General features: G+C 37.4%; 1 protein-coding gene across 3 annotated transcripts in view; it reads left to right on the forward strand.

The window, feature by feature from the left end:
- Positions 1-25000, forward strand: part of LOC145291913 (beta-1,4-galactosyltransferase 3-like) — a 367549-nt gene that overhangs the window by 328627 nt on the left and 13922 nt on the right. For all 3 annotated transcript variants that reach the window (XM_080137751.1, XM_080137752.1, XM_080137750.1), the window contains exon 6: positions 15045-15167. In XM_080137751.1, coding sequence (XP_079993877.1) covers positions 15045-15167 — 123 coding nt within the window. The remainder of the gene's footprint in view (positions 1-15044; positions 15168-25000) is intronic.

Here is a 25000-nt window from a genome sequence, read left to right on the forward strand (position 1 = left end):
GGAAAACACACACAAAAAAAACAAATGAATGTTTTCGTTTCAATTCGGTAATATAAAAATAAATAATAAAAAGTAAAATAAAAAAACAAAGAAAATAGTTTGAAAGCGAAAAAAAGAAAACAACCGAGAAAAATGAAAAAAACACCAAAAAAACACAAAAAAAAACCCACAAATATCCATATTTATTGCAAGGCGTATGATGACTTGAGACAGGGAGGGAGGTATAGTATGAGTATTTAAGTTGTGATGGGCTAAGTTAGTTGTGGTTTCAACAACGAAAATAACGAAGCACGTTATCGTACATTTATAAATATTGATCCCGCTACCTCATAAAAAAAAAAGAAAAACGAAAAATAAAAGAAGTGTACACTATATTTTTTGTGTTGTCACGTAGTTTCGAATGCTTTATAATTGGTTTAAATGTAATTGTATTTCGGTAGTGGTAATCGAGGGCAGTAATATTAAGATATCGAAGTGTTCGTTTAATAACGGGAATAGTTCCATTCTGGAATAGGAGAATGTCACGTATCAGCCAATCAGAGATGCAGAAAGATGTCTGAGGAGATCTTATTATTTTTTGTTTCGAGGAATGGAAGGTGAATGCTATGTCTATGAATTTACGGAAAAGTTATGAAGGGTAGGGTCTCAATATAAGTACTCTGTGTGTAAATGTACATGGTGTAGGATGATGACGGTGGGAGGAATTAGTGATTAGGGGGAAATTTGGAACTACTTCATCTGTAGCTGATTGAAATTATGATGATGTTACTCCTAGTATTAAATCTAGGGTTTATTATCACAAATGAATGTGTCAAAAATGTCGTTCTATAGTTACATAATGCTAATAGTATAGACATAATTAATTTGTATATGGCATCTGTTGTAATAAACCTACGGTATTTTAATCAAGAAGAGAAAACTGTGACGTTTGCTTACCAATTTTCATATGTCTCTCCGTGATTTTTGAGATATAGTAATATATCATAGTCTATTTATTCTAATTTTATTTGCCCAACTTAATCCAGGGTATGTTTTTCACAAGGTCTAATTTTAGTTATGAAAAATGATGTGACTCAAATGTCCACCATTTTCATTTTCACACTTTTGTGCTCTCTGCAGGTCATTGTCCAGCACATCACTTAATGTTTCGCGGCTTATGGCCCTAATTTCCTCCTCTATATTGTTTTTAAGGGCATTTATTGTGGCTGGTTTGTTTTCGTATACCCGCTCTTTGAGGGAACCCCAGAGGAAGAAATCTGCACATGTGCGGTGGCCAATTTATCTCACAGCCACGAGAAATTATTCGGTTGCCAAATATGTCCTGGAGCAGATTTAATGTTTCTCGTGCCGTATGCGCCGTTGCACCGTCCTGCTGGAACCACATTGATCGAGAGACCCCAATTTGACTTGATCTCCTTCTTACTGATGTGGATGGATCCTCGGCCATACTCTCTGCTAATCTCTGACGATACTCATCACTCCTTGCCGTACGGGGTCTACCAGATTTAGGGAGGTCACATACAGACCCTCGCTCATAAAATCGAGCCACCATAGCTTTTATGGCATTGGGAGTAGGGGAATTTCTTGTGTTGAAGTTTCGGCGAAATTCTCTTTGAGTTTCTGATATTGACTCATTCAACCGAAAATCCGACTCTACAATAAATATCCGCTCCTCGGTAGTGTAACGACTCATGATGACCTTGGAAGAGTTACTGTAGATGATCTGAAAAAATAAAAGAAAAATATAATTTAATAACTTAAAAATTAAGAAAGTTATGAATATTTTTTAACCATCAGTTTCTTTTCGGACTCTCTCTCTCTCTCTCTCTCTCTCTCTCTCTCTCTCTCTCTCTCTCTCCATATATATATATATATATATATATATATATATAATCTGAAGTTATTGTTTTCCAACAGATAAATAACCAATGAAGTGTAACGAGGTTAATAAAAGAGTGCTCAATACTGAAGCAGAACAAAGTATACTCTTTATTTATTTTTATATAAGCAGTAATATGTTGCTACACAGTCATGAGCATGTTTCGATCAGCTACTTACCAGTAACTAGAAACCTCTTCATACGATACAGTTTATACGAAAGCAAAGTTTGCAATGAAAATACCAGATCTTCTTCGTGACAGGGAGTTAAAATCAAGAGATTGCGTCAGATGTTGTGAAAACTAAGATTTGGTTGTATGTAAATAAGACCCAATAGGGATGTGGATTTTAGTCTGTGTTGAGATATGGGAAAGGATGGGGTTTAAAGAATGGTATTGGTATGCATGTGCGATAAAAATGCTTGTATTTGAGTAGAATTTTTATGTGGTCAGAGAACTTACAACTTGCGTTGCCCTCTTGTATATCCCCGCCCCACTACATGATACAAAAGATGCAAGGGAGAAAAGAAGAAAAGAAGAAACAAATAAGTCTTATTCTTTCTCTCTTGCATCTTTTCTTTTTCTTCCTCGTCTCTTAACATCTTTATTGGCGTGAGAAGGGATTATATAGTTAGGCGGGGATATACAGTTGTACTTTCTCTGGCCACATAAAAATTCTAGACAAATACAAGCATTTTTATAACTGAATGACCCCGATTAAATCTGAAACCTCTTTCAGCATACATATATAAAATTCACATTTCCCCACTAATTGAAGCCTATACACACTAGTATGTTTAAGATTTGGAGCAGCCATCATACACGCATACGAATACCATTCTTTAACCCCAACCCCTCACCCCATCATTTCGGATATCACAACACAGGATCATATTTACACACAACCAAATCTTATTTTTCACATCATCTGGTAAAACCTCCTGATTTTAACTCCCTGTGACGAAGAAGATATTTTCATTGCAAACTTTGCTTTAGTATATATAAGCCGTAGCGAAATGCAGAATATTTTTGTAGCTTAATTGCCATATATTTTCATAGCTTAGTACCTACCTCTATTAATGGATTTAGTACTGTTAAAGTAAATACTGAAAATCTATACATAAATATTATATCACCTTATAAGATTTTATGTGGATACATCAAATACTATGTGTGTGTGCATGTGCGCGTGTGCGCACGTTTGTGTGCATGCATATGCGTGTGTGTGTGTGCGTGCGTGTGCGCATGTGTGCACGTGCGTGTGTGTGCATGTGTGCACGTGTGTGTAAGTGTGCGTGTGTGTGCGTGTGTGGCTGGTCTACTTTATGTTACTTTTACGGAACTGTTTTTTTTTTAAATTCCTTCACCAAGATCATAGCAACTGATTTTGGAAAAGTGAATAATGGATTTAGAGACTTGAAAAAAAGAACAGTGTGCATATATGTGTGAGAGAGAGAGGAAGAAAGAGAGTGCAAGGGAGAGAGAGGGAGAGAGAAATAAAAAAAAAAAAGAAACATTATTTTTCTAAAAAAAAAAAGTTGCTGATGAAAGAGAACAGAAGTTATAAGCTCTCAAAAAGACAAAGTGTGTGTCACTTTTCCATAGTTGAAATTCTTTCAGTATTGGCAGGTTTGATAATGGAAATGCTTGTCAGCTGTCAATGATGATTGTCGGATAATATCTTTGCTTTTCGAACTGAAATTTCAAAGAGCAGATCATCATGTCTGTTTAATTAATCACGAAAATTGGTTCCATTAACAAATTAAACATTCTTTGCAAATCACTCCTGCATCTGCAGCATTTTGCAGAATCAGTGATCAGCATCGATTTTTAAAGGCTCAATTCTACAGTTTTACTCCAAAATACGTGGAATCCAAGGCAAATTGTAGAAGAAACTGTCTGCTATTATATATTATTTTTTTACTGGAATCCTTGGAGATGAGTAAGTTGTATATTCATTTATTTATTTGCAAACTGTTACTCTCATTTTCAACAACTATCAAGATGAGGATGAATAAATAAATACGACTGCCCACTGTCTACCTAAAATCAAACGGAACTTTCTTCTTCAATGCAGCCTCTCTCAAAGACGTGATGTTGCTAGTCTCAGTCTTTTCTACAAATACTATAATGGCATGTGTTCCTCAGAATTATTTTTTCTATCCCATTTGAAGGATCTTGATAAATTGCAGAAACGTGTTCTATAATTTGATTGGCCCCACACTTTCTTCTTCACTACAGACTATCTCTCATAGATGTGATGCTGCTAGTCTCAGTCTTTTCAACAAATACTATAACAGCATTTGGTCTTCAGAATTATCTTATCTGTTCTTTGCCTTTTTTGTTCCAGCTCGTTTGACACGTTGGTCTAGAGGTCTCTATGAATTCGTTGTTTTAATATCGCTTTGTAATACAGCTTTCTATGCCAGTAGTTTCTTTCCAAGGACTGCAAACTTTCTTATCATTATTTCTATAGCACTTCTCAAATGTATGGAATGCAATATTGCGATAGACAGAAGGGAAAAATATTTACATTTAATGAAACTAGTATTACAACACAATTATTATATATACATTTATTGCATGAAACAGACGATTCATAATTATTATATTTTTTAAACTATTACAAAACCATTAATCTATAAAACGTTATAAATAATATAGTGAAATATTATTGCACTTACACTCATCCATAAGATTATGAACACTCATAGCCGGTTCGTTTTTATCGTCAATGAATAATATATTTTCCCAAACTCTCAATATATTTGGCATAATTACTGCTATTTTTCGAAAACAATTTCAATTCAGTATCTTAACACGTTAAACAATTTCTATATAACTGCTATTTAACTTTCAAGACAGGTAATTTTTTATACTGTAAAATTGCTTGTCTTCTGATTTCGTTACCAGGTTGTGAGAAAATATTTAATCCTCCCCTTGCTGTTATTTCAGATCATTTGAAACCATAGCAGTAAGTTTTAGTCTCCGCTTCATCAAGGCCAGAGGTTTTGGAAAAATCATATATATATATATATATATATATATATATATATATATATATATTAAAATTGTAAATCAATGAATTTCAAAAAACTCTCATTGAAATGAAATGAAGTGGTTGAGTTTCATATCAAAGAATTTTTATTATTCTAAGCAAGACAATGAATGCTTTAGAAAATTAATCTCCTTAACCTATAAGGTTTCGATGTCTACCATCTCATCAAAACTATTCCGAAGTATATATATATATATATATATATATATATATATATATATATATATATATATATATATATATATAACTCCCTATCTTAAGTTGAGCATATTGGAAAGTGATATACAAATTACCATTAGCATATTAAGCAATGCTCCTTGTGTAAACAAATTCAGCTTAAGTATTTGGACAATGTTAAAACATTGTTAATTCACGGCCCGCATAGCAGCAGCCGAATATCGCAACGGTTAGGAGCTCTGACTGTCATTTGGGCGGTCGGGTTTCGATCCTGGCTTGAGGTAGTTGCTTGTCTAGCCGCATTGATGAGCAGTGAAACAGCGAAACAATATTGCATGTGGATGACCATATATATATATATATATATATATATATATATATATATAGTCATATATATATATATATATATATAGTCATATATATATATATATATATATATACAAATGAAAGCAGTCTGGGGCTCAAATGTGAACCATCCCGATCAACTACTTGCAAGCGACAATTCCACTCTCCTCACTGACAAATGCAAGCTTCTAAAATGATGGACTGAGCATTTCAAAACATTGCTAAACAAAACGCCAGATATTGACGAACAAACAATAATCAACCTGGAGCAGTTCCCGACACAGCACTGGATGGACAGATGCCCTGACTCAGATGAAATCTGTAAAGCAGTGCTGATGTTACAGGATGGCAAATCAGCTAGGTCTGACGGCATATACCCTGAGATCATCAAGCGAGGAGGACAAAAACTACTTAGCACTCTCTGCACAATCATACAGAGTGCCTGGACCACTGCAACTGTCCCTCAAGATTGGAAAGACGCACAGCTAGTGACAATATTCAAAAAGGGAGATCGCAGGCTGTGCGGTAACTACAGGGGTATATCACTGCTCTCAGTCCTTGGGAAAGTGTTCGCTCGTGTTCTCCTGAACAGGCTTACAGCGCATGCTGAAACCTTGCTACCTGAGGCACAATGTGGATTCCGTGCAAACAGAGGCACAGCGGATATGATCTTTTCACTCAAACAGATCCAGGAAAAGTGTGTGGAGCAAAATATGGAGCTGTACATGATCTTTGTGGATTTTACGAAGGCTTTCGACACGGTGGATCGAAGCACTCTTTGGGAAGTCTTGCTGAAACTTGGCTTTTCTGCACACTTCACCAGCCTTGTCAGAGGCCTTCATTCAGGCATGAAAGCCACAGTTAAGCTGAAGGGCAAGCTCTCCAAACTGTACGACGTGCAGAATGGTGTCAGACAGGGCTGTGTCCTCGCTCCAACCCTCTTCTCACTCTACCTGTCAGCATGCCTTTAGAAATTGTGATAAGGGTGTTTTTATACAATCTAGGCCAGGAGCAGACCTTTTCAATGTCAATGCATATAAATCCGCAAATAGAACAACAAAGATACTCGCACAGGAGCTCATGTTTGCTGATGACATCGCATTTGTAGTGCATAGTCACGAGGATGCTCAGGACATAATAACTCGCTTCGCAGGATCAGCCAAAGCCTTCGGATTGAAGATTAACATCAAGAAAACCGAAATGATGTATCAACAATCCCCTGGATCACCAGCAACAAGCCAGCCAATTAAGATTCAAGGCCAGGAGCTTTACAATGTCAGCAAATTCTAGGGACCATGGTCATGAACAACAACAAAATGGACGAGGAGATTTCTACAAGAATGGCTAACGCCTCCATATCCTATGGAAAACTCAAACAGAAGGTCTGGCAAAATAAAGACCTGACTTTCAGAACTAAATGCTTGGTGTACCGCGCCATCATCCTCTCGTCACTCTTATACGGTGCAGAAACTTGGCCAATGTCAAACTGGTAGCCCGCAAGCTCAACACCTATATGATGAGACACCTCTGGCAGATTTTAAATGTCAAGTGGTATGACTTTGTCAGCAAGAGGGAGATCCTATCACAAGCCAACCTCCCAAGCATGTATGACCTGCTCATCTGGAAAAACCTGAGATGGGCCGGGCACGTAAACAGAATGGAGAACTCCTGACTACCAAAACAGATACTGTTTTCCAAACTGGAGGATAAGGTACGAGGCATAGGCAGACCTAAGCTCAGGTTTCGTGACACCGTCAAATGAAATCTAAAGGACAGGTTGATCCCTAATGGAAGCTGGCAGAGTCTCAGTCGCGACCGTGACAAGTGGAGAATGATGGTTCACAGGAAGTCGTCTTTGGACACGAAGAACAGCACATGATGATGATGATGATGATGATGATGATGATGATGATGATGATGATGTATATATGTAGGGTTTATATATATATATATATAAATGTTTTTAGGGTTTTATATATATATATATATATATATATATATATATATATATATATATTAGTTTTGGGATAATTAATTGGAATCGGGAATCAGAGTTTTGGGGGGTATCGGAATCGATATTAGAATCGAAAGAATTTGTGCCTATTATTCCAGTGCCGATGCAATTCTTTTAATTTTATTTATTTGACTTTGTTTAAAGCAAAATCTTCCACCGCTGGTAGTAATGATAAATTGATAAATATTTATTGATTAAAACTAAATTCTATAGATCACTCCCCCCCCCCACACACACACACACAAGTGTATTTTTACGTTTAGGAAAATACCTGAACAATTAATGTGTTTTTATGGTAAAATAAAATAACAACTCTATAGTTAAATAGTTTAAAGATTTATATAAAGCATCAGAATCGTTAATTGTATCGCAATCAGAAATTTAGTATGGAATCTTCCCATCACTAATATATATATATATATATATATATATATATATATATATATATATATATATATATATACATGTATGTATGTATGTATGTAATGGTAGTTACCGCACAGCCTGCAATCTCCCTTTTTGTGTCAGGTCATGTCATATGCTACTGGTACCATGTAACCCAGTACTACCTGCCTCATGATCGAGTCACCAGCGACTAAACTGGTTCTCCCACCAGACTTGTTTGGTGAGGAGGGCGGTAGTCTCCCTGAAGGATTAAAAACAAGACCTTTCAAAGAGCTAATGAACCCTTTTTCGGGGTCAACGGCCAACTAGCACTGTGTATATTTGTGTGTATGTATATATGTGTTGGAGTAGAGAGGGCTCCCGTAAGCTGTGATGAAGGCAACCTTTCTAGGATAAGCAAATCTCTGATTTAAAAAACCATAAAGCGGGAGACCAGTACTCACAATAAGCTGGTCTGCAGTTTAATTTGTTGCTGGCTATCTTGCTCTTGCTTGTTGCTGGATATCAACATTTTGAATTGAAAGAGAGACTTAGCTGTTGTACAAAGCTAAAAGTCTGTAACATCATCTTTGTATAGATACTCTCTCAGGCATTTGGGGTCATAGACTTTAAGTGTCCGAGGGGGTGGCACCCGTCATCATGTAATGGTTGTACCGATTGGTTTCCTCGATGTAAATCCAATGAAACTCGCATGATCATTAAAGAATGCTCAAGGCAGAACAGAGCTGGTATATAGTTTGTTTAATATGCAAACATTATTGGTTACATACGTGCATACATGTTTTAGTGGAATCCCAATTCAAGGATAACACTTCGTCAGACCAAAAAAGAATCGATGTTGAAACGGAAGTCAATATTACATTAGTTTTATAATATATTTGGGTGTGATTTACGTTCTGGAAGAAATTTGGATGTATAATTTATGAATGTGAGTAGTAGTGGAGAAACATGAGATTATTAGTTTTTAGGACCTTGATAAATTATTAAATGTCAAATTAGAATCTGCTATAAGCTGCAAACACTTTGGTGGCTACGCTTTAAATAAGTTGTAAAAAATGAATAGCGATCCCCCGCATAGTAGTAATCCCAATATCTTAATTAATTAATAAAGGAACCTAGGTAAAAGGTGACCGGATAGCGAGCAGTCCCAATACACCAAAAATTAATAACTATACTTACTATAAACTGACAAACCTCTAATAATTATAACATACATCGAAAAGCGTCAAAGAAGAGGCTAGCATAAATAACTTCTTTTTTTTTTTTACATTTTCATCCCAAACAAGGCACATTGCCACTTCGATGTAGGGGGCTACTATCAGGGACCTAAGTTGCAAGGGTACTATGTATGGAGTTTAGCAGCAAGATGTCTGTTCACATTACACTTGCACTTCTGCATATCAGTACAGCTGGGGAAGCAGGAAATCGGAAGAGAATTACAAAGTTTTGCAGTTTTGGGGAAGAAGCTATTAATGTAAAAGGCTTTCTTACATTTAGGGATCTTAACTGTGTAGGGGTGGGACTTCGCTGCTTGTCTGGTTTGTCGGAGGTATTTTCGTCAAAGAGGGTACAAGGGCTTGTAGTTCGTCAGAGCATTCACCATTAAAATACTTATAAAACAGGCAGAGAGATGCAACATTTCGTCAGTGAGACAGGGGCTGAAGTTTAGATGACAGTTCGAGACCTATTAGGTTGGCTACTCTCTTTTGAACCCTGTTCAGGAGCGAGAGACTAGTAGCAGATGCACCAGCCCAAATGTGACAGCAGTACTCCATACATGGGCGAATAGTGGCTTTTTAGAGGTACAGGATACTTTCAGGTGTAAGTAACTTTCTAGCACGATAGAGAGAGCCCGCCTTCTTTGCAGCAGCCTTAGCAATGATCTCGATGTATCTATTCGAACTCATGTTTTCTGTGAACGTTAAGCCAAGGAGCTTGAACGAAGTGTTCTCAGGTAAAGTATCTCTAGCCATAGCTATTGGTGGTTAGTAAGGTTTCATGTAATTATTAAAGGAAACAAGCTTCGTCTTGGCAGTGTAAGGAAGGGGTCATTCTCTCGTTACTCCTGAACACCATCTCAAGCGTCATCGTTTAATACTAAACAAAACACAATTTGCCACCAATTGAATAAAGATGGGTGCACTTTGAATATTTAAGAATTAAACATCCAAAAACGAATAACTAAAATAATCGATGGGTTTAACACGCTTGTAATTGGAATGTTGATATATATCTACAAGAAGTATTATCGTGAAGCAGCGTTACATTTGGAAACCAACAACTAGAAAAGAATACTCCACAAATATAGATAAATATATGCTATTATGCGTCTGTTTGCATGTGTATGGTCTGAAGAACCTATTCTTAAAACGAAGGATATAAATCTATCAAATATATAAATATTCTAGTATTGGGGAAAGGATAAACAACCCAAATGAGAGAATGACAACCATCGAAATTAAGTTTATATATAGATATAAAAACATTTGCCACGATAATTACTTCAGACACCGCGGTAGAGGAGAAAATATAACTACCGGTATATCACCATTATTTAAATCATATAAATAAGCCCATATATCTATTCAACTGTTAAATTGACCATATGGACATATGTCTTATAAACAAATAAACAAACAAATAAAGAAAGAAAGAAAGAATTTGTTAACTAGAAACGATGGAGCGTATAAAAAAACAAGGAATAGATTAAAAACAAATAAAATAAATAAATAAAATAAAATAAATAAAAGATTTGTCAATAAGTAAATGAAGTCGCCACCAGAAAAGAAAAAATCAACCGTAAAATCCTAAGATAGAGAAGTAGCGACGATTAAGGTATATTACTTCAGATCAAAGCGAAAACGTAGGCCAATAAACAACCGCCAAGTTAAAAGAATACTAACACCTCCCCAATGCGGCAGCTTAACCACACGAAATCATACTTCGCCTCCTTCCTTACCCCTACCTTCTTCCTTCATTACACCTCCCACCAAAACTCTTACTGCTCACATTCAGAAAGTATGCACCTCACTTTCTCTCAGAACATAGACCACACCCAAACATCTTATAAAACTAGTGCAATATTAACTCCCGTTTCAATATCGATTCTTTTTTTGGTTGAATGAAATGTTATCCTTGAATTGGGATTCGACTGAAACATGTATGCACTTATGCATGTATGCATGTATGTATGTATGTATGTATGTATGTATGTATGTATGTATGTATGTCTTAAGTGTTGAGACATTATGTTGAACAAAGATGGCGGTGAAGAAGCAGTGCAGTTCCGATACTGAGTGTTAATTGCCAGTAACAAAGATGGCGGCCAAATGCGGTTCGTGACGTAGACAATGGCGAACTGGTTGAATCCAAAATTGGACAATTTTTATAGTAACTTTGGAAGCTTTTCATTGGTTGGTTATCATAACTTGTGGTTATAAAAATGATCGCCGAAATCATTGGTGGCATACACCCCATCAGGAGTTAAAAACATTTAACAGCATGTATGTATGTATGTATGTATGTATGTAAATTGAACTTCATTAATTAATATGTGTGTATGTTATATTAAAATTCCGTCAGAAAAACTGAGAAGAAATATCAGAAATAAACTCTTTGATTTGAGATCTAAAAACCAATATTTTCTTCCATTCAATAAATTTTCAAATCTTGTGTTGACTTTTAAGTTTTTACTCAATGAGACGTTTTCGATGTGCAAACGCATTTTTCTGAACATTCGAATCTGATTAATCCTGATCTTGTTTCAAATGCGTCATTTCCCATTTTGCAAAATTTTGAAGACGTTTTACATAAACGTAAAATCTGATGGTGCACGGTTTTCATCTGGCAAAAAACCCATGATGACTAGAATTCTTTGTTTTCTATCAACAACGAAACCAACAATAAAAAGTCATCAAATTAACGATAAACCAAAACGCATTTGTTGTTTTATTCTCACACGAAATACGTAAACTTTAAACAAATGAAATGAACGCTCTTCTCAAATTCCATGGTTTTAAAACGCAAAATAGTTTAACATAGTGTGAGAAGAGGATACGTCAATCGCGCAACAAAATACCTGTGACCTCTTACGACCTGCCTGAAGTGCTATTCAGTTGGCATGATACAAATTGCTGCGTGTATATTTATCTCTCTCGGCTCCTTTTTTCTTCTTCCTGGTAGTTGTAAAAAATAGAAATAAAAAATGAATAAAAAAAACAACAACGGCGCCATTATTTGCTTCTGGGGTTTAATTTTCTTTTTTTTTTTTCGGTAATTTACAGAGAAATGATCTGAGAGTAACAGTATGGATGTGCAATGTGAATCTTAGCGGCGGATTTTGTTCTGATGAGTCCAGACTGTATAGAGATGTGCACAGAAAAGTAGACTTCTATAGTGTGACCACATTGTAATAATGGATGAGAATTCTTGGGTTAGATGTAGAACAGTTTAATTAGTAGGTTCAGTTCACAAGGAATAGTAAAGGACAACACTGGAAGTGATGAAAAATGACCTGGTGGAAAGAAGGATAAATAAAGACCTGGGTAGTGATAAATAACTTTAAAACTCAATTTTTTAATGCCGTCCAACACATGCTACTATGTAAAACAGATGTTAAACCCATGTTGTTGTTGTTGTTGTTAATGCTGTTGTTATTATTATTAATGTTGGTATTATTACTAATGTTGTTGTTGTTGTTGTTGTTAATGTTGTTGTTGTAGTTGTTATTATTATTCATGTTGCTGTCGTTGTTGTTGTTGTTGTTGTTGTTGTTGTTGTTGTTGTTGTTGTTGTTGTTGTTGTTGAGGAGGAGGAGGAGGAGGAGGAGGAGGAGGAGGAGGAGGAGGAGGAGGAGGAGGAGGAGCTGTTATATAGAGCACTGCCGGGGGATGCCAAGTAAGCTAAGCGATTATTATTATTATTATTATTATTATTATTATTATTATTATTATTATTATTATTATTATCGTTTTTTATGTCTAGAAAATATATATCAAAGCGAAAGATTTTTAAGATAGAATTATTATGGTAGAAATGTGTCAGTAATGTTAAAAAAAAAATGTTAAAACATAAAGAATGGAGATGATTTTAGTGATGGCATCACGTGATCTTAATGTTACATACATGACGTAATCTATATATATCTATAAAAGTGAACGTGTCTGTCTGTCTGTCTGTCTGTCTGTGTGTCTGTCTGTGTACATTTCCCTACGCAATAACTCTGTCAATTTTTAGTCTATAGACTCGAAATTTGAAATAACGGGTACTGAGATTTGGGAAAATCGATGTGACGGGTGTCAGCCAGAAATTTGGCTGTTAAGGGGTCAAATTTCAACGATTTGACCTTTAAGAACTCTACCAAACTCCTCCGACAATTTTGGGTCTACACCCTTGAAATTTTAGATATAGGTTCCGTGGACATGGATCTAACGTAATAACTTGATTTGAGGCCAAAACAATAAATTTCCAGGGGTCATAATAGGGGTCAAAGTTTAAAAAATTACCCTCTTTTTTTTTGCTCAGCATACACCTCTAAACACCCGGGCAACGCCGGGCACCCATGCTAGTGAGATAGATTTTGTTGACAGACGTGCAGTTTAGTGTAGAGTTTGGAGTCAGACTGGAAAAGTCGGACAAGTTAACACAAAAGATATCGTCTCCTTGTTTTGGAAGCTGAGAGAAACGTGACTGTAACATGATGTAGAAAATTACAACTTGTTGCAGCTGCGATGGGAAGTCAAGAATAAAGTTACATCAACTATATAATCTATTGTTTTCATTCGGGGGAGATGAACTTGAATGATAAGAGAATAAGACAAAACAGAGAGAAGTATTTTCCTTTCCTGTGCGTCACACACTATATATATCACAACGTTAAACAGATATTAATTATATAGACTCTGTTTATATACTGCCCGACCATACAACACAACAAGACGGATTGGGATTAGCTTTTTGTAGTTGGTTTGGTCACATTTGGAAGATCTGGCATGGAGATCCACTTCTAACAGATAGCCAGGACAAGGACGAAATCTACCATGAGGGTGTCCAGAGGTGTAGAGAAGTGGATGAGGGGACAATCGTAGATGGCATGCTCCACAATCTCTTTTCCCACACGACACTTACTACAGATAGTATCAACCGTTCGTTTGATTTCAGCGAGTTTATACTGATGATACTGCTGCTTGTCGTTGAGTATCATTTATTCATTTTCGCATGAATCAGATGATTTTTGTTGGCATTCGTTCCTCCAATATCTTTCTAATTAGATATCTTTCTAGAAATATATCAAGTGCTTATGGAAGGTACCACGTGAACATTGTCAACATGTCGCTAAGTGAAAGTATTTCTGTGGAACGAACTGGATTCGAACTTGGCACACCCAGATTGCCAGTCTGTGTTGCAACCACTTAGCCACCTTCACATTGCAGCTGCTGCTGCTGCTGCTGCTGCTGATGATGATGATGATGATGATGATGATGATGATGATGCACATTGCAATGAGCTGAAATTTTCCCACTCATCCCCTGCCGCTGTGTAAAATAGTGTATATGAGCACATGGGAAAATATCAGCAGCAGCAAAGGATGGCTGGCTTGCAGAGATTAGTAGCAGCAGCCAAAAAAGCGCATATGCAAATTAGGAAGTGTGCACGAGTTGGCGCAACAAGAAAAAGAGAAAAAGGACACCATGTGCTGGCGAGAAAAAAAAATCAGTGTCGAAGAAAATGGACATGTAAAGTCGAAAGCAATAAATGGCTGGCGATAGCCGACATGGGGTCGGAGAAGAAAAATGTACACCGGGCGAGATGGATGATGGCGAGAGACTTTTAAGTGGTTTTGAGACGGGAGAGGAATTGTAATAAATGCTTTTGTTATAAAGGAAAAAATGTCACCCGAATTTTTATTTCTTTTGTCTTGTTTGTTTGTAACGGCAACGTTACAGCTGTAACGGCAACGTTACAGCTGTAACGACTGTGAATTTTGAAAACAGTATTTGTCACTTTTACATTAATGAGCCTAAAACAATTTCCACTGAATTTTTCCATAACTAGATGCCACCAGCCTATAGTGACAATATTTATTGTAATTCTTTTATTGATCGAAATCCATAGAATCGGAAACACTTTTTTTTTTTTAAATGTTAAATTATTTCTGTTTTCATTTCAGTGTGATGTTCTACAACTATGCTGGAGGAGTGATAGCTCTAAACCGAAAGAATGTCAAGAAAATAAATGGTTACTCGAATCTGTATTGGGGTTGGGGAAATGAAGACGATGATTTATCAGCAAGGTAAGACTAATATATTTACGCGGTACTTTCAATAAGTTTCCAGACTTTTTTGTACAGATATTTAAAATTGTCGTGGACTCTTGAAAATTCAGTATGGTATTGCTATACATCTTATGAGATGACTGACCAATTTTTATAATTTCAGGTTCAAATGAACAGCTACAGAAGAAATTGGAATACACCCTACTAAAGCCTGATTGTCACAGCTGGTGAATTTCAAAAATGCAATCTGGACATGAGGACATTTTAGAAGAACGATATGAAATAAAATTCTGTTTTAAATTTGACAAAAATGACACAGAAACGTATGGAATGCTTCAGACTGCTTTTAGACCATCTTACATGAATCGAGTATCAGTTTTTGAGTCGCATAAGAGATTTAAGGAAGGCAGGGAATCTGTGAGGGATGATAAAATGTGTGGGAGGAGTAAGGAATTCAGGATACCAGAATTGATTGGCCAAATAAAGAATTTCGTAGATAAGGACTGTTGTGTGTTTATAGAAACAATAAGTGCACAGTTTGATGTCAGTGCACACAATTACTCACGAAGGAATTGAAGATATGGAAGATTTGCACAAAGTTTGTCCCATAGGTGTTCCATCCCTGTCACAGACTATTTGACCAAGATGGGCATCAAGACAGTTCCTCACCCTCCCTATAATCTAGACTTTTCTCCTTGTGGTTTTTGGTTATTTCCTAAGCTCAAGGAAAACCTTAGAGGTTGTCGTTATGAGACAATTGAGGAGATGAAAAAGGCTGTAGCGAGGGTCATTGACATTGAGGTTTACACAAGAGGACTTCCCTGGGGCCTTCCATAAGTTGTTGGAATGGTATAACAAGTGCATTTCGGTTACTTCGAAGGGGACTAGAGTTTCATGTGTGTACTATCAATAAAACTGCCTGTATTTTTTTTTTTTTTTATTACATTTTCACCCCAAACATTGCCACTTTGGTGTAGGGGGCTACTATCAGGGGAAACATCTACTGGGGTACTATGTAGGGATTTGGGCAGCGAGATGTTGGTTCACGTTGCACTTGAACTTATGCAAGTCAGTACAGTTGGGGAAGCAGTGACCTGGAATGGAATTCCAAAGTCTAGCAGTTCTGGGGAAGAAAGATCTTTTACATCTAGGGATCTCTACAGTGTGGGGGTGGGATTTTGCAGCTTGTCGGGTCTCTCGAGGGTGTTTACGTCGTGGGGGCACAAGTGCTTGCAGTTCATCAGAGCATTCACCATTATAATACTTGTAGAACAAGCAGAGGGATGCAACGTTTCGACGATGGGACAGAGGCTGAAGCTTAGATGCCAGTTTAGGGCCTATCAGATTTGCGACTCTCTTTTGAACCCTGTCAAGGAGCGAGAGACTCGCGTAATCATTATTTTTTATCATCTAATATATAAAAGGCAAAATGTGTGTGTGTGTGTGTGTGTGTGTGCATCGGACCGCGTCGAAACCGGTACAATCTGAAAGAGTAATGTCTCGGCCGAATAATATATGAAAATTAGAAAAAACAGTTGTTATGGGGTTAAATGATAATAAATGAAAGGAACACAGGATTTTTAGAAACGAACATGTATTCACGTAGATTAAAGGCAAAGACCAGTTGGGAATATCATTCCTCAATGGTAGGCGTTTGCACACGACCGGCTTCGTCGCATACCAATATCAGACTGCCAGGCACCGGTACTCGATACCGGAAGTGACGTCACTAGAGGAAGTGATGTCATGAGATAGTCCAGTAATCCCATGGAGGGTCGTCTCCAACACCCCCTTTTCAAGCTTTTTGTTCGTAAAAGCTTTTGGGGTTTACCATCAATTGCTCGGTAACCTTTCTCTTACGGAACGACCACCATAGTTCAGGTGTTGGTTGAGGAGGTTCAAGATCAAAAGTTTCGAAGACAGTGTCTATCGGCTCATCTTCCAATGGTGGACTGTCGCTGGTTTCCACTGATCAACATCTTAGTTGGTTCTGGTGGCTTTTGTGGGTATATGTTGGTCCTTGGATGATATATACCATGTCACCGACTCCTCTCTTAGTAATTGTACATACCTCCCAGAATGATGTATTGTTTTTATAACTTTTGAAAAACACTCTTTTACCTGATATGATACGTTTACTGGGTACATAAGTGGTCACTAGTGGCCTTGACTGTTTAGGTAAGAGCTTGTTAAAAACGGCTCTCACTTTCCATGCAAACATCGTTTCTGCAGGTGAGACTGCTGTTGGTGTGTTCAGGTTGGGTGTAATCCTATACACGTGTAGAAATTGTTGCTTTGGCTTGGGAAATTCTCAGGTTTTTTAGCTTCCGGCTTTGTAGTTTCAGTTTTTTATGCCTCCTTTGGCAAATTCTGTTGAAGCTTTCTTTTTCGATTTCTTTGTTGCTACGAATGGGAAGTTTCCTTTCTTCTTGAAAACGGGCATGGTGTTTTCTTTTAGTTCGAATCTTGCTATAGCCTTTGTACATATTCCTAGTCCTGGTGAGAATACTTCTGGAAATTCCTCTTTTAACTCGTCCTTCAGTTGTTGCTCCTCTGTAAACGAGTCTTCTACCCTATGACAGAATTTATTCATAGGTTGGTCCCACAATTCGAATCGCTCCATCCAATCAGTACCGTACAGGTTTTCGGATGTCCTATGTACATACACTTTCACTTTTTTAGTAACACCATTTAAGGTCACCGGGAGTGTGAGCTCTTCCTCAAATTCCACTTTATCGCCTGTTACAGCTCGAGCTAATTTGTTCGTCTTACACATGGTTGGTTTCCTTAGCCTTTTCCATGTCTTAAGGTTAATGATGGACAGGTCTGATCCGGAATCCAATTGTAGATGCACAGTTTTATTTGCAATGTTAACTGTGACATATTTGCGCCAGTTCTTATTTGAATCCAAGTCGAATCTAGTCTGTCGGACACTGTTCTTGACCTTTTTCTTCCTGCACTGGGTCGCTTTGTGGCCCTTCCTGCCACATTCGTTGCAGTACTTATATTTGTAAAAACATTGATTCGACCAATGTTTCCCACTGCAGCGATAGCACGGGCTTGTAGGGGATCCGAGTCTTGTGACTGGGTGGTACTTATTAGGTGTAGCCTAAGTTTTCTTTCTTCCAGCTTTGCTTTTTCAGGATGAGTATTTTTCCGATTTGAAGGTCGTCCTTCTAATGAATGTTGCGCCTGACTCCTCAATGTGTCTTGAGTTGTTCCTCACGCAGACTACCTGTTGACAATCCTCGGCCAACTTCTGGAGGGTGAGGCCCTGATCGCTCTCGAGTCTAGAGAGAAGAGCATAGAATCAGAGCTGAATAGTTCAGATAAAAGTTTGACCGCTTAAAAAAATTCCAATTCACTCGTCTTCCTGGGAACAATATGATCCACAAACTTGCTATGTTCTGTAGTCCCTAATTTCCTCAAAAAGTAGGCGAACTTTTTAGCATTGCTCCACTCTTGACAATCCATGATGAATAAGTCTTCATATCTCCGATAGAAAGCGTCAAACGTCCCATCCAACTCCGGTTGGTAGTTGAACGTTTCTATAGCGTTCCATATTGTACTTTGGGAAAAAGCAAAACTGTCGTCTCTGTGTTCCGTTCTATCGAATATTTTTAACAATAGCTCTTCTTGTCTCTGTTGTTGAAGTAGCATTCTCTCCTCCAACGCTTGTTGCCTTTCTTGAAATTGTAACTGGGGCTGTTTATCATATTCTTTTAAATTTTCCTCAGTTTTCTGTTGCTGGTCAATGCTTCGTCACCTACCAATCTCAGACTGCCAGGCACTGGTACTCGATATGGGAAGTGATGTCACTAGAGAAAGTGATGTCATGAGATAGGCCATTAATCTCATGGAGGGGCGTCTCCAACAACAGGTCAATTATTTCATATAGATATGATTGTTCAAAAGAAAGGAGGATCGTCAAAAATCGTTCATTTTTAACCGACTTCGGCAAGCACGCATAGTGTTCTTTCTTGAATTGGTTTAAATAGAAAAAATAATACAACGTTATTTCAATGACGTCATCATGGAACATTTTGGCAACGGATCTGATGTAAGTTTTCCATTTCAGTTAGGAGTCAAGCCCAGTCTCAGAAATTTGTCTTAACGTTTCTGGTTTTTTTGAGATGAGGATTGATTATTCATATTATTTGGATTCTTTGAACTACTGTTCTCATCTTGAGTGTCATTTTCACAACGTTTTAGGTGATGTAACTTCCATCCTTCTTCAGGTGTATCTTGTTGAACTCAGGAATGTTTCTGTCAAATTCGAGATTCTGGACAGAATTTCAAATGGAATCTTTTATCTACTTCACAGGGTAGCATGCTCTCATTCTGTCACCCATGGATAAAGGTCCTAAGTAATTAGATCCATGGCACAGTGGTTAGAGTACGTGGAAAAAATCAATTGTAAAAGTGATTTTTTCCTGAAGGTTGAAAAGCGGCTCCGACCACATGCAGACTCCTTTGTCAGAGTTCTACTTAGGAATGCTGATCTCTCGACATTTTTGTGGCTTGCCAAGTTCAATATTCCTAAGCCCCCACCACACAGATGTTGGGTGCAAACCTGTCTATGAACAAAAGGCTTTCTCTTGTTCCAAAGAAGCGAGAAGAGGGAATGTGTTAATGCCTATAAGAAGTTTGCAGGCAGGAGCAGTACATACAATCGGTAAAGTATTAGTGGAAAAATCTAAGTGGAGCACGCCTTTGCCCTACCTCTAAGGGAAAGACCACTATGAAGCTAAATCCTCACAGACACTTCGACCTTTGCTTGTACTTCCGACCAATTTTTGTTAAATTGGAGACCTGGTCCAAACCACACGCCAAGGATATGAACCGGGCCATCAGTCTAATTGAAACGACCTGGTAGCACAGGCATGCCTCTCCAGGCAGCCAACCTTAGGCTGTTGGATTTGCTAAGGTTGACTATGGCCCCTGTAATCTCTTTGTACTTATTATGGTACAAATGTCTCTCAGGCTCAAGACGCACACTGTCACATCATCGACATACGCAGAAACCTTGGCGCACACACCGCCAGGAAGAACAATTCCACATAGAGCAAGTCCAGTCTCCCTCATCCTCAATTTGTGCAGGAATTGTTCAAGCATGAGGACGTAAAGCAAGGGAGATAACGAACAACCTTGACATACCGACCGAGAGATAATGAACGGTTCCGACAGCATCTCATTGACCTCAACAACTACCATCGGCCGACTATACAAAATGGAGATTCATCTGCAAAAGCCCGGATTAAAACCGGCAGCATCTAGAACAGATTCCAGAAACCCATGATCAACCCTATCGAATGCCTTGGACTGATCCAAATTGATCAGCGTAGCTTCAATGTCGTCTTATAAAACCTCTATGACCGTTCGGACCGAATGCAGATTGCTTTGAATTGATTTCCCCTTCACAGCATAATTCTGATCAGGTTCGACAATGTCAGTAATAACGACCTGCAACAGGTTTACAAGAACGCATGCCAAAAGGTCTTCAGGTGATGCCTGATCAGGGTCGGTGGCTGCCTTTTTTGGCAACTCCATAGATCTGACTGGCCTTACAGTTTCTCTTGTTGGCAGGTGGTCTAATCGTTGAAGTAGGCAGTCTAACCATTGAAGACGGTCTAACTGTTGAAGCCTGTGTACGGATTCACAAGCCCTGATCACCTGTCCCAGCTAAAGATGATGTGTTGGGATCTACAATGGAGACCACTCAAGGATAAAGGTTAATGAGTATAAGGTAGTTAGTAAGACAACAGCTTAGTGATCGTTTTTGGTGGGAATTGGGAAGAATTGGACTATTTAAGGAGGCAGGATAGCAAGAACTTGTTTACATTGGACTTGAAGACGACCATGTTGTAGTCAGCTAAGAAGTAAGCCTGCGGAACTTTGTTCCATATGTGGGCAGTTCTAGGAAAGAAGCTTTGTTCATGAAATTTGCGGTTAGATTTAGGTACTGATAGAGAGTAGGGAAATTTGATTGGTAGTGGTTATAGCTTGACGAGTGCTTTTTGTGAAAGTTGAGGGGGGGGCGTTGAATGAAGCTCAGACAAGCATTTACCTTTAAAATAATGGTAGAGTAGAAACAGGCTCATAAACGTCTCTTCTGTTGCAGAGAGGAGAATTTACTAGATCTTAGTAAAAGTCAGAATTTAGAATATTCTTCACCCGTGATAATTTCAATGGCTTTATTTGTAATGTAGTTCACATGTTTATGCACACGCATACACATGTAGATACTCAGGACCCAACACGTTGTAGCAGAGTATGTCACAAGGTACAAAAGACAAGTAATGATTCAACTCACTTTTTTCCATTGTCACAACATTCATTTCCGAATAAAACGTGACCGTGCTCTTTCTCTCTGACCTCTGACCTCATGAATGCAATTGGTCTGTGCACACATTCTTTTTATATTTTTCTTTTTCTTTACTGTGACGTCACTTCGCACACTACTCGGCATTTGAATACATATATGCTATATGCGTGTCCACGCTCTGTTACATATTTACTGATCGCATCTGAGTCGGCATCTTGTCTTTTTACTTATATTGGTTAGTCAGCATGGATTAAGATGAATTGCTGATCACACACAACGTGAAACACCGAAATATTAATTTATTCAATCATACAACATACCCGACCGAGTTGTGGGTTGCATCGTAAATTCCTAAGATCTTTGATTACTATCTCTTTTTTTCAGGCTTCCATATTGACTCATCGGCCTTGCTGTAAATAAAACGGAATTCAGGGGTTGCTTATCTCTTGACTTCCATGGGACAACAAACAAGACCAACAAAAATCCAGCTAAACAAATAAATAAATTCAAGACTCAACAAATCCAATGTCAACAAATATCTGTCGAATAATCAATCCTCTCATTATACTATTCATCATCCATCTGAAAATCTCACTAATTCTTATCCTCAAACAGCTTTTGCCCTTCGTAAGTGGTGATCCATTACTATATAAAAAAAATAAAATAATCTTTCTTCTTTTAGATTGTTGTACGGATAAAACATGTGTCTGTGGATTTTATTTTTTCCATTCCAACACAATTTCCAGGATTGTTTCTTTCCCTTTTTTGAAACAAAAAAAAAATGAGTTGTTTGAGGCACATGTTTAATATTTATTTTTAGAGTCGCTTCGAGTCGCAGCCAACAAAACATTAACATTGCTGCCAAAAAACGGTACAAAAATTTGGCACCGATTCGAAATCTTTGAAAGAAAATTCCGTGATGCCACGTCAGTCTTAAGAAACTGACACATTGGAACCTTTTTCTGGCCTCTTCACAAGTCTTGGGTGATTTTACAAATAATAGCACACATTCTGAAATCATCATCATCATATCATCATCATCATCATCATCATCATCATCATGTCATCATCATCATCATCATCATCATCATCATCATCATCATCATATACTCATCATCATCACCATCATCATCATATACTCATCATCATCATCATCATTGTCGTCGTCATCATCAGCGTCATCATGATCATCATATCATCATCAACATCATATAATCATCATTAGCAGCAGCATCATATAATCATCATCATCATCGTCATCATCATATAATCATCATCATCTTCATCGTCGTCGTCATCACCAGTATCATCATCATCATCATCATCATATAATAATAATAATCTCATCATCATCATCATCGCCGTCGTCATCATCATCATCATCATCACCAGTATCATCAGCATCATCATCAGTATCATCGTCATCATCATCATCATCATCATCATAATAATAATAATATAATTATCGCCATCATCATCATCATGATCATCATTGCCACTTTAACATCCATTTAATATGCTGGCATGTGTTGGACAACTTTTAGAAATTGACTACCAAACTTACCTATCTCTGGCCAGGTCTTTATTTGTTCCTTTCTTTCTCAAATTCATCTTTATTGCTTCTATACCTCCATCAACATTGAACAATGCCATTTAATTATCCGTCATCTATGAATTATTTGTTTATATGTACAGGATTCATTATTATGAATTTTTGAACACACCTGCTAATTATTTAGTTCCCTCCAACTATGAGAACTGTGACACAAGGGTCGGAAGTTGGAATTGAAAAAGTCAGTGCTGCTCCAGACTTGTTGCGAGAAAGAAAAACTGGCTCCTCTTCTTTGCCAGTTTATCAGGGTTAAGACGGCGTTGTTGCGTGTGTTAGTGCTGGAATTTGTTTTAGTGTGTGTGGTGTAAGGACATGTTTTGCTTCCAGTGTTGGTATGGGGACCAGTGTTTGCAGAGTGAGAGTGTTTTGTCTGTAGTTGTTCTAGGAATGGGAATTAATTGTGTGCTTGTGAGTTTTGCTTGTGGGGTGGGGGGAAGCTAGGACTACTTTTTGTCACCCTTATGTTTTTTATGTTTTTTATGTTTTTTATGTTTTTTATTTTTAAAATGAACTGGGTGGAAACGCTTATATTTGAGCCTCTTTTTCACCGGCCTCCTCCTGTTCATCCAAGGAGTTCACAGTTTTTCTCTTTGTCCCCTGCGGTTTATGCCACTATTGTTGTGCGGAAGGTGAGGCCATAGCGGAAGAGGTTACGTTATTTTGTTTCCACCCTGCTCCACTTTTCCTTGGCCTTTTCCTAAGGGTTTTGCCATGCCCTCTGACTCTGCAAAAGATGCCTGTACAGACCCGTCCGCATTCCCAGTAGGGTGTCTCAGGCGATTAGCTATTAGCAGTAAACTAACTTCTCAAAGAGAGAAGGCAAAGCCTGGGAGGGTGGACCTCCTAGGACTGCACAGAGCCAACATTATGTTGCAATCAACGTGGAGCAGGTCATTACAGGAAAGGTCTAATCTCTGTTAATTTTGTGGCCCAGGGCTAAAAGCCACAGCAAGCTGCTAAGCATAAAGTTGGGTAATGTAGACTGTGTTTTGTTTTATTTGGTTCATATAAGTTGGTAGGGGGGATAATAAAAGCGTGGAAACCTTTTGTAAAAATTGACATACCTCTGATTTTTACGAAATTTTAACAATATTTATCAAGTATCAATTAATCTATCTAAATATCTATAAAAGTGAGAATGTGCATTTTTGATATACAGACTTGAAATTTGGTATATAGAATATTCAGACGTGAAAAACGTTTTAATCGGTTTTCATCCGAAAAAACAGTTTGCTAAGGGATCAAAATTTAAAAATTGGTGCACGGAGGTCGTCGGATTTTTATGTTTGCTAACTGTTTCACGAATGTACATGTGTGAATGGCTTATATCAGATTACTTATGTTAAGAATAAGTAGGTTTGAAAACACTGCCTTTAAGTTTTGGTTTCGATCTCAGCTCGAGTATTTTCTTTTTTTTTTTTACTTACATATAGTGAACTGTTTAGAAAACACATATTACTCGCATGCACATGTCTCAGTTTCTGTATGAATTAAAGTATAATATTTGTGCATGTTTTACGCCCGGGTAACGCCGCGTAGCCTGCTATTATTCTATAGATCTCAGTTTCTTTGGAGTATTTTAAAGTGGTTTTAGGGCGCGTGATATGGACACATTCTTCGATTGGAAAATTCAATTTTTTAAAATTTGTATTAAATTTGATCCATAAACATCAGACACCAATTAAGCAAGATTCTCTGAATTTCAATTTCTTCTTAAGATACCTTAAGCCTTAAATTTTAGACATTTTCTAAAATCAAAATCATGTAATGGATTTTGATCGAAATTAGAATAAGAAATATATCTTGATTTTTAATTTTTGTAAAGAGAATAAAAGTGGTGCAATACAGTTCAGAGCATTTTTTTTTAGTTTTGTATGATAAAAAATGAAAATCAAACTTATTTCGGTTATCTGT

The sequence above is a fragment of the Euprymna scolopes genome, chromosome 13 (genome assembly GCF_053919585.1).
Source record: "Euprymna scolopes isolate OS-2025 chromosome 13, ASM5391958v1, whole genome shotgun sequence".
Classification (NCBI taxonomy): Eukaryota; Metazoa; Mollusca; class Cephalopoda; order Sepiida; family Sepiolidae; genus Euprymna; species Euprymna scolopes.